General features: G+C 49.9%; 1 protein-coding gene across 2 annotated transcripts; it reads left to right on the forward strand.

The window, feature by feature from the left end:
- The first annotated feature begins 209 nt into the window (after positions 1-209).
- On the forward strand, positions 210-19,473 carry SALL3 (spalt like transcription factor 3). Of its 2 annotated transcripts, XM_079109148.1 has the most exons (4): positions 210-397; positions 11,840-14,716; positions 14,945-15,285; positions 17,685-19,473. In XM_079109148.1, the coding sequence occupies exons 1-4, from the start codon at positions 316-318 to the stop codon at positions 18,114-18,116; spliced, it is 3,732 nt and encodes a 1,243-aa protein (XP_078965274.1). In that variant the 5' UTR covers positions 210-315; the 3' UTR covers positions 18,117-19,473. The 2 variants fall into 2 exon arrangements, with proteins under 2 accessions (XP_078965274.1, XP_078965273.1); XM_079109147.1 differs by having other exon boundaries at positions 11,840-15,285.
- Positions 19,474-19,899: the final 426 nt, after the last annotated feature.

The raw sequence follows: 19,899 nt of genomic DNA on the forward strand, positions 1-19,899 counted from the left end.
GCAGCGCGCGCCCAGGTCCGCAGGCGCCGCGGCCCCTCCTCGCCCGCGCGACCGCTAATTGCGAGCGCGGCCTCATTTGCATAGGCCGCCGGAGTCCGCTGGAGGCCGGCCAATCGGCGCGGCCCTCCGCTAATGGCCATGCATTATTCACTAGCCTAATTGCTCAGCCCCATGCGCGGCCCGCGCAGCCGCCGCCGCCGCCCCGCGCCCCGCGCCCCGCGCCCGCCCGGCCGCCCCGCGCCCGCCCCGCACCGTCCCCGCCGGCCTCCCCGCTGATGCCGCTGCCCCGCGCGGAGCCCGAGCGCCGCTAGCAGCATGTCTCGGCGCAAGCAGGCCAAGCCCCAACACCTCAAGTCGGACGAGGAGCTGCCGCCGCCGGACGGGGCTCCCGAGCACGGTGAGGGCTGGGGACCTCAGGGTGGCCGGGGGATCCGGGACGTCCACTCGGGATAGGAAACGTGGACGGCGGGAGCTGCTGCGCGCGTCTCGGAGTGGGAGAAAGTTCCCCTGTTCCCGCGAGCAAGTGTCCGCGCTGCACCGGGCCCTCGGGCCAGGTGGGCCGAGGGTATCTGGGTCCCCCACCGGAACGCGCGCGGCCGCGGAAAGAGTTGTGGGCCAAGTAAACTTGGCTTGGTTCCTTGGAGTTGGGGACCTGCGCGCGGAGGGCGTTGCGGCCCGGCCGGCTTGGGGACAGCTGGGAGCCAGTGCGACTGAAGGCGGAGGTCCGTGCGCCGGGCGGACGCGGGAGGGGTCAGTGTCGCTGCCTCGGCTCTGCGCCCCCCCCCCCCCCCCACCGCCGGTCTCTCTGCGCCAGGACTGTGGAGCCGGCCTCGGCGGCCTTAGCACCCCCCAAAATACACCCGGACCCAGGCCTCGCTCAGGGCAGACTCCCGGGCAGACGAACGCATCCGGGCTCACCTACCGCTGGACGCGGGCTGGGGAGGCCGCCGCCTGGCCAGCTTTGTTCGGCGCCGCGCGCCAGGGTGCCCGGGTGGTGCGCGCCCGGGGACGACCCGGGGCCCGCGCGACCTCCCTGATCCCAGGCTGTGCTCCTTGTACCGCCAGCAGGCCGCCTGAGGTGACTTCGGGCCGCGAAACCCGCGATGTCCCAGCGCGTTGACAAATCCAATGATCCCATTCGGAAGCGAGTAGAAAGTAAATGTCTCTTGGCCTTTCCTTAATGGCCGACTTGGGAATTAAGCTGGGGGTGAGCACAGTTGTGGAGTTCGGGGCTGGTCCTTGCACGCGGTAGGACCCAGCGCGTTTCGGTGGGTTTCAAGTTTTTCCTCAGGCCTTTTCGTGGTTTTTATGGATGCACCGAAATCGGGTGCTGGAGGCACCTTTTCAGTTATTTCGCTGGTTGGAACTTCCTCCTCGAAACATCCAAAAGTGAAGGGCGGGCGCCGCGGAAGTCAGAGACTGGCGAAGATTCGAATTTACCATAGCTGAACTTTGGTACCTCAAAGTTTAGGGCACCCCGAATCCACTTCATCACGTTAAAAACCCGGCCCGGGCTTCAGCGCGCCCTGCGGGGTCCCCGGGGCGCCGGGCAGGAGGACCGAGGAGGGGCGACCGCGGCGACCCCTGATCCCTCAGCCACCGCGGGCGTGAAATAGTTCGTTCGTTTTTTTAAAATGGCTGTCCCACTTTTATGATGCATCTACTGTAAGTTGTGTAGAGGCAGATAATAATCTTTTTACTGCGAGAATTAGACCATCTGCGAAAAAAATGGAAGGAGTTGGAGAGTTTATCACAGTGGTGCAAAGTTTGACAAAACAGGCATGCGTCTACGCTGGAATGGAGAAACTAAGAAAACGCCCAAAACAGGCCGGGGAGGAGTGGATTAAATAAAACTCAAGACTCCAGGGTCTTTTTGTTGCTGTGGAGGTGAGGGAGCTGTATCTGCATCGCAAGTCAGCCGAGATGGGAACAGGCGATATGCTAAAAAGAAACGCTTGCATATGTTGGGTAGATTAAGGACAAAGAATCTTTTTGTCATGGAAATGGATTTTTTTGTTTTGTTTACTTCTTCACATAGAATTTCTCACACTTGGTTTGTTTTGTATTGCCCTCAATGACTACATGATCAAATGAATGGATTTATTTCTGCCGAATGAGAAAGACAGTCTTTCCTTCAAAAGAACTACATTGCATCCCAGTGAGGAATTTTAAAGCTTTATTATTGTGGCTCCTGAATGGCTTAAAATCGGCTTTCACAGCCGCCCCAAAATGCAACAATGTAAATACTTCTCAGCTTTGTAGGGTCGTTATCAAAATGTGCAATGTCTCTTTTTATTAAAGCATATTTTAATTAATAGAGTAAAACCTCTTGTATTTAACAATTAACAGACAAGGCACCGCTGTTCATTTTTAATTTCACTTCAGAAATGTGAGCGTGGTGAACTTAATAGTGTAAACATGTTGGAGGATATACAGCCTGCTCGGCGTTGGAAACCTGGGATGAAGCAATTATTTTATTTTGAATTCTCCTTGCTGGGCTTGAATTTAGAGGTTCGCCCACATCCAGGTTTTCCACCATGGCAAGACCGGCGACTTTGTCGGGCCTGTGTTTTCCAGGCTTTCCGGGTTCTGATCACCCAGTTGCCACAGTTCCTGATCATATTTTGCAATAGGCCAAAAATAGCCTGTCTGGGTTAGCTGCAGTAAAGCAGCAGCTCCCCGCCTGTTTGAAGGATAGTTCAGGCTGACTATTACAGCAAGTTCTTTCTGATTTAATTGTTCTGAAGCAGATCGTTCGTGAAGCATAAAAGATACTCTTGCAGGGAATACTTGTGTGTTACTCTAAGATAACCAAGTAAAGGGCTTTTTAAGAGATAAATGGTTGTGCAAACAAAATCACTCCAATATGAATCAGATCTCAGAATTTTAATTTTGTTAAATGCAGCGAAAATAAACATGCTGTACATGAAGTTATAAGTGAGCTAAGTTAGTTACAGTGTTTTAGAAGCAAAGTAAATAATTCTTTTGTATCACTTTAGACATGACATATCAATTAAAGCAATAGGTCCATCTACCCAGCAGTAAAATTGAAGGCTTTTGATAAAGCCAGGCAAAACAAATACGATATTTGAAGTTTTTTAGTATAATGGGGAGCAAAATGCATAATCACATTAATTTACAATTAAAAGTCTATTTTTATGACTCTTTTCAGAATTTTGTTTTTAACCAAGCAATGGAAAATCACTGTACAAAAATAGTCCTGGTACTCTCTGTCCCTGAAGGGTGAAATGATGATGGACCGGGAGTGAGGAAGTAAGCTGATTCATGGAAAGCTCTGAAGTTAGCTTTTTGTCAAAACCCATTTTACAACTGTTGAGATTTACATTCCCAGTAGAAACTGTCTTTTAAACTTCTTATTTTGCTAATTATTTCATTCTTATTTTAGAAACAAATGTGATGCTTTGTGGGGTTCAGTTAAATCCAGTCCAATAATGACATCCTTTGAACCACTGAAGATTTTTGTTCTAAGAAAGACTCATTAAAACTTCAGTGACAGTGCAGCACTTAACTCCCACTAAGAACTTTAAAGGTGTAATATTGCTGTTCTGTGTCCCATAAAATACAATTTAAGAAAGATGCATATTACTGTCCCTAGAAAGTATGTATTTAAGGAAGAACAAAAGGACATTACAGTTTGAAGTTTGCCATCCTGCATTCTGTCTGTTGGCACTTAATGCTTCCAAGTGTCTGTTTTCTGCCAACTTACAGAATATGGCTGTCTTTGAAAATTCTTTCAAATGTGGTGAGCGTAAGACCTAAGAATTTACCAGTGGAATTCACAGAGTGTGGTTAGATTCAGGGAAGGAAAGCCACTGCGCTGGGTGGAGAGGTCCTTTTCTTTAATCTGTAGATGCAGGGTCTGTCTTCAGCAACCCAGCACAGCACACGCATTTACAATTCAGCATACCAAAGGGAACAATACTAAAGCCACTTTCTAACATCCACAGGCAGACTGTTTTTTATCTGAAACATGAAAGGTGGAAAGTAAGTAACCCAGGGAAGGAGGAAAAGAACTTCCAAACATTTCTTTAAAAAAAAAAAATTAAAAACTGAACTTATTTTTAAAAGAATATTTCAGTGATCAACAAAAAAAGGGTGCCAGTTAATTCTGCCTACAGAGAGCTGGTTATGGGACAGGGTTGGGCAATTTTATGTATAATGCACTGTGAACTTCCACAGCATATACATAATCTGGTATTTTTAGATGTGTTAGGAGCCAGAAAAAGGAAAAGGTGTGGATTAACATCAGGACTTACTTAGCAAGCTGATTATTATTATTATATTGTTTTTGTATACACAACATGGGAAAGCAGGCAGAAGTGGGTCAGATTTCATCTCCTGCTGCAGTCTCTGAGGAACTCTGTGTTCATCTCCAGGTAGCCTTGAGAATGTACTGTTCTGGGGTGCAGGATAGGCAACCTTCCTTTCCATTCCGGAGCCTGACCGGCAGTGGGAAGTTAGCATCGTGAGATGTAAGCGTGGGCACAGGCTTTTACTTGACTGAATTAAAAATCTCTTTAACTGCTGCTGAGGTCATTCACCATTTCTTAATGTTGCAAGATAGTTTCAAGAAGCATAATTTCTGAGTCATATGATAACAGTATCATAGTTTGTGTGTGGGGGGGTGTTGTTACTCTTTTATTTTTTGCCGTTTTATTGACTTTTCCCTTCATACATGATTTCTTGACTCGTTGCCAGAGTAAGACCAACATATCTTGGTTTCCTGAAGATGTCAGCTAATTCTGCTACTATGGGCAGCTCTTTACTTACTGTATATGTTATGTTGCTACACATTTCATATAAAATTACACACAAAACCTATGTGAAAATCAAATGTTTTAATATTACTTTAAACTTTTAAAAAAACTCTTAAATTTTTCTCTTGTAATTTCAAGATCATAATTTAAAGTGCAGTTAATATGTGATTACCAGGCAAATAAATAAGGGAAGTCATGTTGCAGGAAATGTAAAATATTAATTTCAACAAAATAACGGAATGTGTCTGTGTTAGACATTAAGATTGATTTGCTTCTGAATTGAAGGGACGAGTTCTCAAGGCTGAAGCAGGTGTCCACCAAAGAGACCTGCTGGTGCCAGTGTGGTGTCTGAACATTTCCCTCTGTGGACCTGTTTTTCTCAGTCAGTCCCAGATTAGTTCTGTGTGCTATCGGGCCCTGTCCCCTCTGCATCCTCTGCAAATGTCGCAGCCACGCAGTGAGGCGTACAAAGCCTTTTTGTCTGCTGCTGTGGAAAGGTGGGTGCAGAGTGCTGGCAGCCCCAGACTCTCCATGAAGGTGGGCAGCAAGGAGTCTTTGACAGGCCTTGCTGACTTGGCCTTTGCCTGCTCTGCCCTGCCAGGGGTGGCCACTAGATGTCAAGCTCATAATGCAATTAGTGCATCTCTGCTGTTGACCTTGGCAACAGGACTCACCACTGTTCTGTTAAGTGTGAACACTGAATCTGAGTGTTAACTAGAGATCCCCAGAGCTTGTTCCGTGCAGCACAGCTTATCAAATGCCATCTAGTCCAGCACAAGTGTTTATAGTTCTTGGAAGAAGAGAAACTGGCTTTCTTTTGTGTGACTGTTGCGTCTTGAACTGTTTAATTAACCCTGCAGGTGCCACAGCACTTGGTCCTCCTTGATCCTCAGCGTGCCTGGTCCCCTTCTCGAGAGCGGCCTTAGCTGAGCTGTTGGATAATTCCATTGTGTGCTTTGTATGCATGCAGAGTCCCTGGCTTCAACCACAGGGGCAGGGCTTTCGAGGATGACTTTCTTCATATGTGCAAACTTATCCTGTGGAAATGAAACAGTGGTGACCGGTAATGGAAACAGCTCTGTCACCTGACTCCGGGTGCAGGCAGCCTAATGGTCACAGCCAATTGCAGCCTTTTTCCTGGACACAGCAAAGCTGGTGCCCCTCTGGGGCATTTAGACGAAGAGGTTCACATCTAACTGCTTTTGCTGCTTGTTTATTTCTGAGCACAGTGAATTTGAAAACAGCCAATGCGTGGGTATTGTGTGGGCACGTTCAGGGAGGCATGTCACGGAACATGTTTAAACCTCCTCACCTTGACCACAGGTGACTCGGCAACACCTTGCTCTCTGTCCCTCACCGGATTATGCTTGACGTTGCTCGAGTGGGCCCTGGTAGTTCAGGTGTTTCTGTTGGGCGCAGGCGGTGGTGTGTGCAAGCACTGCAAGCATGATCACAGCCACACCGCTGAGTGAGAGGACCACTGTGCAGCCCTGACCTGTGGCAGACTGTTCAGGAGGCAGGTCGGGCGGCAGTGGGCGTGAGCTCCCGGCTGTGCTGCTCGGGCTGCCCCAGCAGGAAGGAGCTGTTCCTGTCCGTGGTGCCTGGCCGCACAGATCAAAACTGCAAAGGTTTTCAACAGAAGACTTCTGCAGCCTGTGCCACAGGTGGTCATGACTTAACAAATTTGAGACGTGGGCCACTGAGTGCGGGAGTGTTCGGGTCAGTGCGTGTTGAGCATAGCAAGAGTGCCCTCCACCGTCCGCCTCCGTGAGCACATGCTTCGAGGTCTGGGGAAAAAGGACAGAAAATTTTTCTGTTGCGCCTGGAATTTCTTCTACATTGTTAAACACAGTGGGGGTCTCTATTTGTCTCCTCCTGTGTCACAGCGTGGGCTCAGTATGTGATAATTCATCTTTCTTTATGGGATTCAAAGCTATCATAAGGAGTTAAAAAGAATTAATTTGCAAGAAAATAAGTGTCTCCTAACAGTTTAGGAAAACTTGAAAAATGCTTGCTAGATTTTTAAGAGCTGGAAAGGCCAAGGAGAAAATGTGGTTTCCTTTCCTGAGGATCCATGTGGCATTTCCAAGTTGCTGATTGAAGAACTTAACATGCCGTCTCCTGGACTAAACAAGTGTTGCTTCTCCCTTTGCTAAGTGTAGTGAATTTAAAACATGTAGCAAAAGAGTAGCAGAGAAATTGAGAAACACCTGTTTTACTACTACTTTGTAATTGGTGAACTTATTTACAAGGAACTGTACTCCTGAAAAGAGACAAAACCTTGCTAAGAAATGTTAGAAATTTTTTTTTAAAAAGCGTATAGCTCCAGTATTCTTACATATCACAGCAGTGTTTTTCACTTGTGGCTTTTAAGGTTCTCCATGGTGTGAACCTCTGCCTGACTTACTATGTTCCTAGGGAACTACAGAGGCAAGAAGCCTGGGTATTCTGCCACAGCCCGGGAGTCAGACCCTGGACTAGGTGGGGCTTGGTCCTCAGCTGGAGCCGAGTTTCCAAGGGTGACATTTTGTTGAGCATTCTCTGTTTCTTCAGCATATACAAGAACACATGTACTTTAAAACCACTGCCTTGGAAGCTGCCCTTTTGTTCAAGGTTTTCCCTGAACGCTGGCTCCCCCACACGGGAGAGGCCGCTGATCACCCAGGAACACATGGGTGGTGATGGAGTCAGAAACCCTGAAGATGTTAAGTATAAATAGCATATGCTGCACGGCTGCAAGCCAAGCCCGCGACGGCACGTGCAGCCTGGGCAGCGCAGGTGGCGTGTGGCGCCGCGAGGTTCTGAGGCACAGCAGAGCACTCCTGCCCGGCCCTGCCACCAGCCATCCTCAGAGTAACCTTGACCAGCTGCTGCATCTGCCAAGAAGGGAAGAGCATTGGCGGGGCTGAAATACTCGGGAACTCGGCATTTTTCTTGCCTTTCTAATATAACCCTTACATACTATAAAGCGCCACTTAATCCTTTCCCTGTTTACAGTTTCAAGTCTCTTAGTTGTCGAACAATCAGTACACAAAAAATAAATTGCTTTGACACTAATGATGTTTACGATGCGTGTTTTTAAATCCCCCCTTAAAGAAAGAGGGAAAGAAAATGAAAATTGCGTTGGTGATAAATTTCCCAGACACATCACACTGTCCTGCGGGAGAGCGCCTCCCTGACAGGGCTTTACCTTGAAATAAAAGTTTTAAGCCATATTAACTAATGGGCATAATAACTTCTGTTTTTAGAGAATAACAGCTAGTTCAAAATGTAAGTTTAATTAAAAGATGGTTAAACACATTTGAATCCAACATAATATTGGCTTTAAATGATGCAGGATTAAAGGGCTTTAGCAGTTCCATGATAAAATAAATTGTGAACTGCATTTAGAGTCCTTCCATCTGGGTTTTCTTGTTATGGAAAGCATTTAAAAATAAAGAGTGTCAGATTAGTACACATACACTGTAGTATGTGCTTTTAATCATTAGACTGAGAAAAGCCATGGAAGCAAGTCATAAAACTAATTTCTCTTGTTCTCTTCAGAACATGCCAGAGGTCAGCACTTGCGCTGTGCACACCTGTGAAACGCCTGGCTGTTCTGAAGAGCTCTGTCCTTAGGAAAACATACTCATTTTGAGTATTTCCTGCCCATCGATCAAAACACTGTTGTTGTTTGGTAACAGTTATTAAAATATGCAAATAAAATGTCAACCCCATGTGTGCAGTACTAGTTTTCATTTGTATTCAGGACTATCTCAAGACATTCCCGCTTCTCTGTACCTTTGTAGAATGCTGCTCACATTCAGAGTTGGATCACACAATTGTAGCTGAAGCTTGACTGAAGATCAGTTGAGGTGATCCTGCTTCTGGTTTTGTATACAAAACCCAGCAGAAGTCACAAGGGCTGACTAATTTATTTGTCCAAAATAAGAAATCTGAATTATATTGAGACCCTTTTCCCTCCCAATGGTAGTTTTCCCAGTATCTTAGTCAGAAGCCACCTTTCTCAGGACGCTTTACTGTCAACCAGTTTTCCAGCTTCCTTGGGCTCGTTAAGTCAAGAGCTGTTAACAGGTCCATATGGTCAGGATGCCACTTTTCACATTTCCTTCTCTGATTTTGAAGGAATGTAAGTGGAGGATTATTTTACTTTGACAAGAATATCTTCATTGTGTTGAGGTGACTGTCATTTAAAATTACATGAAACGAAATGACTTGTTACTTGACAGAAAGTGCTTAACTGTTCTCTGCAGCAACTGAGAGCAGTTGTGATTGAGCATCCTGCTAATGGGGGGGTGAAATCACCTGCAGAAACACTTCCCAACTTCTGTGCATTCGGAGGTAAACCCCCCATATATTTAACACATGAAAAACTAATGCAGATATATAAAAATGCAAGTCTATAAGGTAGAGAGAGATTTGTTTAAGTCTGGATTTTTAAGAAAAGCAAAACTAAGTATTTCTCTGTGTTACATGCAATAGTTGGTTACCAGGAAAATCTGAGACGTGTATATTTGTAGAGAGATGCTTTAGTCAGGTAAATTTCATTCTTTCCACACTGATCTCACATTAAATGATCCAGAAGTTAACCTAATTCTTAAGCTGATTCTTTAAACTGCCCCTTATACATATGCCATAAAAAGAAAAAGTATCATTTTAATAGTATATGGTTTAATTTTGTAAAATTTAAATTTACATACCATATGAATGTTTTTGTACGTCATACAAGTTATACATTTTATCTCTGGAAGAGTTGCATGCAGAAACTATTTCAAGGAATTAGCACTTTTTGATTTGTTGGAATTTTCCTATTTAAAAATGTCAATATTTTTTATATGGTAGCTTTAAATTACTGGAAAACAACTTTTTAAAAATCTAGCCCTTGTTTACTTACTTTTGCATATATATTTGATTGCTTAATGCAAATGAACTTTTTAAAATGTGCTTCAGTAATTAATTTTTAAATATGAGGTCTGAAGAAGAACACTTCCACAATTAACTAAAGAAACTTCAAAGCAGATATTCTTGGCATTTTGTGAAAATGTTTAAAACACATTACTAGAATTTGAAATGGCCCTCATTAAGAAATCATTCACTTACAGTTGTAGGTTCTGCCTTACTCCGTACCCTTAGCAGGCTTACAGTTGGATCTCTTCGTGTACGTCGAGTGAAGTTGCGTACTCTGGGTGTGGATTTTGTTGCTGCGCTATCTGCAGCATAAATCGCGGAACCTTCCCGGAGCTGCCCTGGCCTCATTACAGATACTATTACATTCCTTCCTCGCCTGTAATGAGGCTTCTTGCTGCAGCCTGATCTTCTGTGCTGAATTTAGTTTAAAAGTCTAGCAGGCTTTATGGGCTGCAAGCTCTAACTTCTTTTCCCCTTCAAATGGCTTAGCCAGTTAGGAAAATGCTAATTGAATGCTGCTAATAATTTTTTAAAGGCATGTATAAATTACCTAGAAATAATGGCCTGGTGGAGCAGCAGACCAACCTCAAAATGTATTTTTATCTTTTTTTTTCCAGGAGAGGAGCAATATTTTCTTACAGCGTCTTTTTTTTAAATATCAGATCTTTCTGCTGAACTCAGTGCTAAGTTATTTGTCCAAAAACCTGAAAGAAATGATTTAGAGAGGTTTTGGCAAATCCACATGTCATGTCAGAACTGTAAATTATTTCCGGGCACAGACGTGAGGGTGTTTTGTTCTCACACTCAACGGTGCACCTTTAACAAAGAGCTGATTTGCAGCCGTCACTCCATCTAAGTTGACAAAATGCAGCTGAGAATTGGTGATGCCAGGCTGCCACACAGAACCAGGCAGTGACTGGGCATTGTCTCCCACTCAGCCAGCCACCCCAGAGGCAGGAGCCAGAAGCGAGAGCATGTCGATTCCTTGGTCCTGTAAGGCCTTTATTTGATCAGGTGTGAATTAGAGTTGTTCATTAAACACGGTTGTTATTCGGCACAAGAGGGTAAGGGTAGACAGAGGAAGTAGCTGCCTACAACAGTAATTAAACATGTGTAACCAATTAGAGGGCTTTCCACCATGGCGCAAGCATATAATTTGCTAAGTCTTTCTATGAGAATAGATGAAAATAGGTACAGAAAGTGTGTCTGGCTACAGCATTCTCATGTTGAACATGTCAATGTAAATGAACTTTAAATACATAATTTCTAGTTTGTTAACAAATGGCTAAACTCTATTGGCTAATCACAATAACATGTAATTTTAGTTCATTTTGCCAAGAAATATTGCATCTGACAGAGCCAGTTAATTGTATTAACATGATTCATTTTAGGGCTAGCCTATATTGATATTCATTTGGCAAATCCTAAAATATAGAAATGTGCCCCTCTGTAAGGGAAGTACCAGGGACAGAAGATGCCAGTGAACTGGCTGTTCCAACTCTTGAACCAGGGGAGATGTTTTCTGAGTAGAAATGTAAGAAATGCTTACATTTTCTTTGTTACAAATGAAAGTATTTAGGTGACGTTTCCTACATGAAATAAATGCCTATTGATTCAAAAGGTGGTATAGAATTACATTAAGTCTGTAAGTCACATCCCTGCATAAAGATAATAAATCCACGCAGCCGAGAGTACACGAGTGCCTGGGCTGGCCGTCAGGCTGATGTGTCTGTCGGAAAGGTTGCGGATGAGTTTAGCAGCGTTAAGTGAACTGGCAAAGGCATCTCTAATTTTGCTGGAAATGAGGAAGCACGATGGTAAAGGGGAATCCTAATGAGCCCGTGGAAAGCTGGCTTTGTACCCAGCAGACAGGGTGGCTGCGGATTGTATGAAAATATTGGAAATCAATGGCTTCTATGGAATTTCATTAAGAAGCAGTATCCACAATTGATAGAGCCTCATAATTTGATGGATTGTGCTAAGAAAATGATTAGCTAGCTAGAAAGAGTCATAGAACACACACGCTGGGCCGTCAGAAATGTTGAAGTGGGGTAATTTGTACAAAATAAAAAATATTGATTTTACTTGTCTGCAAAATTTTGAAATGGAGGGCTGTCCGGCGAGCCGGCTGATGTAATCTCTCGGTTTCCTAGGCGTCCCCGGGGAAGGTGCGGACGACGTGGACAGCGGGACGGAGAGCAGGAGCGGCGGGGAGGAGGCCAGCGTGTGCGAGACTTGCTGCGCAGAGTTCTTCAAGTGGACCGACTTCCTGCAGCACAAGAAAAGCTGCACCAAAAACCCGCTGGTGCTCATCGTGAATGAGGATGAGCCGGCACCACCCTCTGAAGAGTTTCCAGAACCTTCTCCCGCCAGCTCGCCCAGTGACCACACGGAGAGCGAGGCCGCCGAGGAGGCCGCCCCCACAGAGGGCGGCGAGGGAAGTGAGGTGAAGGCCCCGGAGCAGGAGGACGAGCCCATGGACGTGGAGGCCCCCGGGGACAAGGGCCTGCAGGGCCCAGGCGCGCCCGCTGCTGCCCCGGCACTGCCCCCGGGCTCTCCCGCCCCCTTCAACATGCCGAGCACCAACGTGACGCTGGAGACGCTGCTGAGCACCAAGGTGGCCGTGGCGCAGTTCTCACAGGGCGCACGCGCCGCGGGCACGGCCAGCGGCAGTGTGGGGGCTGTGGCCATCCCCATGATCCTGGAGCAGCTTGTGGCTCTGCAGCAGCAGCAGATCCACCAGCTACAGCTCATCGAGCAGATCCGCAGCCAGGTGGCCCTGATGAGCCGCCAGCCCGCCAGGCCCCCTCTGAACCCTGCTGCCCCTGGCACACCCGCCCCCGCCTCCAGCCAGCTCCAGGGCCTGGCCCCGCATCCCGCCCTACAGCTCTCAGCAGGGCCGGCCCCTGTCCCCGCAGCTTCTGGCCCAGCCGCCCCACCAGCCTTCGAGGGCCCCCAGCACCTGTCGCAGCCAGCGACGGGCACCAGCACACCAGGTGGTGCCGGCCCCACGGAGTCGGTGGTGTCCACAGCCTCCAGCACAGCTCCTGCCCTGGGGTCCACGCAGCCCAGCACAGCGGGTGGCGTGACACAGCCCCAGAATGCATCCACGCCCCCCACCCTGGGCCCGGGGCCCCTCCTCAGCTCCACCTCCAGCCTGCCAAACCCTCTGCTACCTCAGACCTCCTCCAGCAGCGTCATCTTCCCCAACCCTCTGGTCAGCATTGCCGCCACGGCCAACGCCCTGGACCCCCTGTCGGCCCTCATGAAGCACCGCAAGGGCAAGCCCCCTAATGTGTCAGTGTTCGAGCCCAAGGCCAGCGCTGAGGACCCCTTCTTCAAGCACAAGTGCAGGTTCTGTGCCAAGGTCTTTGGCAGCGACAGTGCGCTGCAGATTCACCTGCGCTCTCACACTGGCGAGCGGCCCTTTAAGTGCAACATCTGTGGGAACCGCTTCTCCACCAAAGGCAACCTGAAGGTGCACTTCCAGAGGCATAAGGAGAAGTACCCCCACATCCAGATGAACCCCTACCCAGTTCCAGAATACCTCGACAATGTGCCCACGTGCTCGGGGATTCCCTATGGCATGTCGCTGCCCCCAGAGAAGCCAGTGACCACCTGGCTTGATAGCAAGCCAGTGCTGCCCACAGTGCCCACATCAGTGGGGCTGCAGCTGCCCCCCACTGTTCCCAGTGCTCATAGCTACACTGATTCCCCCAGCATCACCCCCGTCAGCCGCTCCCCACAGAGGCCCTCACCTGCATCCAGCGAATGCACCTCCTTGTCCCCAGGCCTCAACAATGCAGAGTCCAGCATCCCAGTGACATCTGAGTCCCCACAGCCACTCCTCAGTGGGTCTTCTCTGACTAAACCTGAGCCTGTCAGCCTGCCATGCACAAATGCGAGGACGGGGGACACACCAGTTGGTGGACAGGTTGGTGCCATTCCCACCTCGGCAGCCACGTCGGTCGCAGAGAGCGTCTCCACGAGCCTCGGCAGCCCCGGTCTGCCAGCAGTCCCTGACCAGTTCAAGGCCCAGTTTCCCTTCGGGGGACTGCTTGACTCTATGCAAACGTCAGAAACCTCGAAACTGCAGCAGCTGGTGGAGAACATTGATAAGAAGATGACAGACCCAAACCAGTGCGTCATCTGCCACCGTGTGCTGAGCTGCCAGAGTGCCCTGAAGATGCACTACAGGACGCACACGGGGGAGCGGCCCTTCAAGTGCAAGATCTGCGGGCGCGCCTTCACCACCAAGGGCAACCTGAAGACGCACTTCGGGGTGCACCGGGCGAAGCCGCCCCTGCGGGTGCAGCACTCCTGCCCCATCTGTCAGAAGAAGTTCACCAATGCCGTCGTGCTCCAGCAGCACATCCGCATGCACATGGGAGGGCAGATCCCCAACACGCCGCTGCCAGAGGGTTTCCAGGAGGCCGTGGACGCTGAGCTGCCCTTCGAGGAGAAGAACATGGAGGCCCTGAGCAGCTATGAGGACGACATGGACGAGAACTCAGTGGAGGAGGACGTGGAGCTGAAGGACGCCGCCAGTGACACCAAACCGCTCCTGGCCTACGCGGCGTCCTGCCCACCCTCGCCCCCCTCCGTCATCTCCAGCATCGCTGCCTTGGAGAACCAGATGAAGATGATGGACTCTGTCATAAACTGTCAGCAGCTGGCCAGCCTGAAGTCTGTGGAAAACGGGTCTGGGGAGAGTGACCGTCTGAGCAATGACTCGTCCTCCGCCGCGGGCGACCTGGAGAGCCGCAGCGCGGGCAGCCCTGCCCTGTCCTCCTCCTCCTCCCAGGCACTGTCACCCACCCACAGCAATGGGGAGAGCTTCCGCTCCAAGTCCCCAGGCCTCAGCCACCAGGAGGACCCACAGGAGATCCCTCTAAAGACAGAGAGGCCAGACAGCCCACCCTCTGGCCCAGCAAGTGGAGGCGCACTGGACCTGACGGCCGGCCACCCCAGCCGGCCGGCCATCAAGGAGGAGGCTCCCTTCAGCCTGCTGTTCCTGAACAGGGAGCGGGGTAAGTGTGCAAGCACTTGTGCTAGCACTGTGTGTGGTGTCTGTGGCAAGCCCTTTGCTTGCAAGAGCGCGTTGGAAATCCACCACCGCAGCCATACCAAGGAACGGCCCTTCGTCTGCACGGTCTGCAGGCGGGGCTGTTCCACCATGGGTAATTTAAAACAGCACTTACTGACGCACGAGTTGAGAGGGCTGCCTTCTCAGGCATTTGACCCCGACTTTGCCCTAGGTCCCAGCCACAGCTCTCCTCGCCTGGCCTCCAGCCCCGCACCCACCATGATCAAAATGGAAGTGAATGGTCACAGCAAAGCCATCGCGCTGGGCGAGGGCCCGCCACTGCCGGCTGGGGTCCAGGTCCCCACTGGGCCACAGACAGTGATGAGCCCAGGCCTGGCACCCATGCTGGCACCCCCACCACGCCGGACACCTAAGCAGCACAATTGCCAGTCGTGTGGGAAGACCTTCTCCTCGGCCAGCGCCCTGCAGATCCACGAGCGCACCCACACCGGGGAGAAGCCCTTCGGCTGCACCATCTGTGGCAGGGCCTTCACCACCAAGGGCAACCTCAAGGTAAGAGGACCAGAGGCTGGATGCTGCACAGAGCCGCCAGGGCACCTCCAGGCAGCCCCTGCACCACCTGCCCTAGAATGACGGCAGAGATTCTCCTCGTCCTGGCCTGAGGCTGAGGTGCCGGGGCGTGCGTGTGTAGTGTGTGTGTGGAGGGGTGCGCGTGTCCACATGCATTCACAGGTACACCGTGTGTAGTGTGTGTGTGTGGAGTGGTGCGTGCGTCCGCGAGCATTCACAGGTGCACCGTGTGTAGTGTGTGTGTGTGTGGAGGGGTGCAGGTGTCCACGAGCATTCACAGGTGCACCGTGTGTAGTGTGTGTGTGGAGGGGTGCAGGTGTCCACATGCATTCACAGGTGCACCGTGTGTAGTGTGTGTATGTGGAGGGGTGCGCGTGTCCACATGCATTCACAGGTGCACTGTGTGTAGTGTGTGTGTGGAGGGGTGCGTGTGTCCACATGCATTCACAGGTGCACCGTGTGTAGTGTGTGTGTGAAGGGGTGCACGCATCCACATGCATTCACAGGTGCACTGTGTGTAGTGTGTGTGTGGAGGGGTGCGTGTGTCCACATGAATTCACAGGTGCACCGTGTGTAGTGTGTGTGTGAAGGGATGCACACATCCACATGCATTCACAGGTGCACCGTGTGTAGTGTGTGTGTGGAGGGTGTGCGCGCGTCCACATGCATTCACAGGTGCACCGTGTGTAGTGTGTGTGTGAAGGGGTGCACCGTGTGTAGTGTGTGTGTGGAAGGGTGCATGCATCCACATGCATTCACAGGTGCACCATGTGTAATGTGTGTGTGTGGAGGGGTGCGTGCATCCACATGCATTCACAGGTGCACCGTGTGTAATGTGTGTGTGGAGGGGGTGCAGGTGTCCACATGCATTCACAGGTGCACCTTGTGTAGTGTGTGGCTGGAGTGGTGCACGTGTCCACATGCATTCACAGGTGCACCGTGTGTAGTGTGTGTGTGTGGAGGGGTGCGCGCGTCCACATCACCGTGTGTAGCGTGTGTGTTTGGAGTGGTGCACGCATCCACGTGCATTCACAGGTGCACCACGTGTAGTGTGTGTGTGGAGGGATGCGCGCGTCCACATGCATTCACAGGTACACCGTGTGTAGTGTGTGTGTGGAGGGGGTGCAGGTGTCCACATGCATTCACAGGTGCACCGTGTGTAGTGTGTGTGTGGAGGGGTGCATTGTGTCCACATGCATTTGCAGGTGCACCGTGTGTAGTGTGTGTGTGGAGGGGGTGCAGGTGTCCACATGCATTCACAGGTGCACGTCCCGTTAGCAACTCTGGGACCACAGGACTCTGGGTCTGTCCAGTGGCATGTGGGCCTGCCTCTGAGGTTCAGCCTGCTCTGGGAGCTTCAAGGGATGGTGCACACTTTGCAACTGGAGGGCAGGACCAGGGCTCAAAGCTCTCTTGAACTTGATAACAAAATGAACTTGGATTTTAAGCACTTGCATATCATACAAATAAAACAAATGAGGTTGTCTGCAACTTCTGGAAGGTTCTGTGTCCCTGTGACTGCAGAGGGCCCTGTGGGAGAGTTGCTGAGTGAGAAGGCTTCCAGCAGCTGAGGGCTGTTCTGTGTCCCTACTTAAGACTGCAGTAGCTGGGTTTGGGGGGTACATCCCTTTAACCCCAGCAACTTGGGAGGCTGAGGCAGGAGGATCACAAGTTCCAGGCCAGCCTGGGCAACTTAGTGGGACCCCGTCTCAAAATAAAAAGTAAAAAGGGCTGAAGATGTAGCTCAGAAAAATGCCCCCTGGGTTCAATCCCCAGTGCCAAAAAATAAACTGCAATCACATGCACCTCCTTCAAGAGATGACTGTTGACCACATGCTGCCGATTCCCAGGCCCTGCCTCTGTGCCACCTGAGCTCAGGATGCTGGTTTCTATACAAGGTGTGTCCACAGAGACTGAGTCTGGGAGCCTCCCTGGAGACACTCAGAGGTCAATAGGTGAGGCCTCTACGCTGAGCAAGGATTGGCAGGCAAGAGCCGCCCAGGACCCATGGCCCCAAGAGGTTTTAGAATTGACGTTTCCTTGTTGTAGAGGAGAGGCACAAACTAAGGTTCCAAGCGCCAGGTGGCTCGAGCGGGGGCGGGTGAGACCTCGGATCTCACAGCTGAGGTGCGCGCTCTGTGGCCTGTGCATTCACAGCTGGGGAGAAACGTCTCTGGGCTCTGCTGCCTGAAAACACACTGTCGTCACATTGCTGTTCTGTCTCCTCGTCCCGACCTGTGCTTTTTAGGCATTTAGGGGAGCTGGCCTGCTTTGCGGTCTCGGCTGACGTGTGGCACAGGCATCCTGTGGAGCAGTGGAGGCAGGACACACCTACTGCCCACTCTGGACTTGCTCACTGTGCTTGTCTCTCCGTGTCACAGGTGCACATGGGGACCCACATGTGGAACAATGCCCCTGCGAGACGGGGCCGCCGCCTGTCAGTGGAAAACCCCATGGCCCTGCTCGGTGGTGATGCCCTGAAGTTCTCTGAAATGTTCCAGAAGGACCTGGCAGCCCGAGCAATGAACGTGGACCCCAGCTTTTGGAACCAGTATGCCGCAGCCATCACAAATGGGCTGGCCATGAAGAACAACGAGATCTCTGTTATCCAGAACGGCGGCATCCCCCAGCTCCCCGTGAGCCTCGGCGGGAGTGCCCTTCCGCCTTTGGGCACCGTGACCGGTGGCATGGACAAGGCACGCACTGGCAGCAGCCCACCCGTCGTCAGTTTGGACAAAGCAAGCTCTGAGACAGGCGCCAGCCGCCCGTTCACGAGGTTCATTGAGGACAACAAGGAGATCGGTATAAACTAGCTGCAGGCGTGGAGCCGGCCAGCTGTCCCTCCACGCCCACGTTTTGCAGTTTGAGCATCAGTCTTTGGACCCTTTTTGCCTAGGTCCTTATTAAAGTCATGCCAGTGGCGGAACATGCTTTCCCGTGTGGCTGCCAGAAGGTGGGGTGGCAAGCGCTGCATGGTGCTGCCTCAGCAGTGGGTTCGACTGTTCTGAAGAACTCTGCAACCTTTCAAATAAATTTCTAACTTTCAGTTGAAAACAATAAGTGCTTGGAAAACCACCTTAGAAACAAAGAGCTCAGACCACATCCACTTGTTTCCCTTGAAACCTAATAACCCCGCAAGGGAGAATGGGGTCCCCTGCAGTATTCCACAGAGCCCCATGTGATGGTTTTCTTCGCATTCGTAGAAACTTGAACTGTTTAGGAGCTCTTCGCCTGGCAGGGGTGGTTCCGTGTTCCAATGCCGTGTTTGGTGACAGTATCTTTGTCCGTAGTATTTATAATGTTAAGATTATGCGGGTAACAGACAATAAAATAGCCCCAACCTTAAATGAAGCTTTTGTACTGCAGAATACATCTGGCTGTGTGATTTTTTTTTTAAGCAAAATTTGTTTTACTATAAATAAGTGAATTATTTCAATGCAGGCAAAATTGTGACATTCTGTTGGGAAAGATAGCATGCTTTTTGTGTGCAAGTACCTGTCGGTAACAAGCCTTTTTTTTTTTTTTTTTTTTTTTTTTAATTTAAATGTTTGTAGCTGCTATGTGGACAGTTGTTCTCTAGTGTGGTCTGTAGCCCAGTGTTTGATTGGGGAACAAGTTACAGACAAACATCACCATAAATTATTCACAACATTATAAATAGTTGTGAGTAAATACTTCACGTTATCAAAGCTGTACAATAAAAAGGTAATGTTTGTATAATGTGGTCGCAAACTCTTAATTTATACAATTGCACTTTTAGTATTTTGTATTAGGGAGGTTTGTCTATAATTTGAAATTTTAAAAAGATGTAAAGTATTTTATAAATAGCACTACAGTTTAAGAAAAACGAAAACAATTGCTGTGGTTTCTCATTTTGTCTCAAGGTCAAGCAGTGTGAGAAACCTGTGCTTTTAATCAGAACATCCGCCAAGACCTGTCCACACCTCAGTAAAGCAGGCCTGCCATTTTCTACGTTAACTTGATTCATTTAACTTTTCTGCAAAGCCCCTTTAAGAGCTGTGAATGCCCTGAGGAAACTGGCGGGTTAGTCTTAGGACCATGACGTCCCCACAGGAGATAAGCGGGGAAACATTGCTCCCGTGTGGCTCTGCTGGGAGCCTCTGTCTCCTCCCTTGCTGGGCCGTGACTGCCTGGTGGCACTGGTGTTACCTACGGTGTGCCAAGATTTTCTGCGTTCCTCATTTGTTCCTTCTCCGAGTTCTCAAATGAAAGCAGAGCACAGTTCCTCTGCAGATGCAGACACAACCCGAAGCTGGTCACTGTCTGGGCTGCACGGAGGGAGGAAAGGCAGCCAGGTCTGGCCCCAGCGCCCGTGTTGTGCGTTCTACCTCATTTTTGTGCGTGGCAGGCATGCTGGGATCTGACACCATGACTTCCAGGGTCAGAGTGCTCAGAGGTTGAGGGTAGCTGGGGAGCAGTGCAAGGAGTTGTCTGCCCCAAAGAACCAACCAGACAGTGACTCTTCTCAGTCAAACGGGAAAAACAGAAAAGTCTCTGACCGCCACAGCAGCAGAGGCGTGCGGGAAGACGGGCGGCCTCTGCCGCGCCTCACCCAGCACCGTGTCGAAAGGCTCG

The sequence above is a fragment of the Sciurus vulgaris genome, assembly GCF_902686455.1.
Source record: "Sciurus vulgaris genome assembly, chromosome: 13".
Classification (NCBI taxonomy): domain Eukaryota; kingdom Metazoa; phylum Chordata; class Mammalia; order Rodentia; family Sciuridae; genus Sciurus; species Sciurus vulgaris.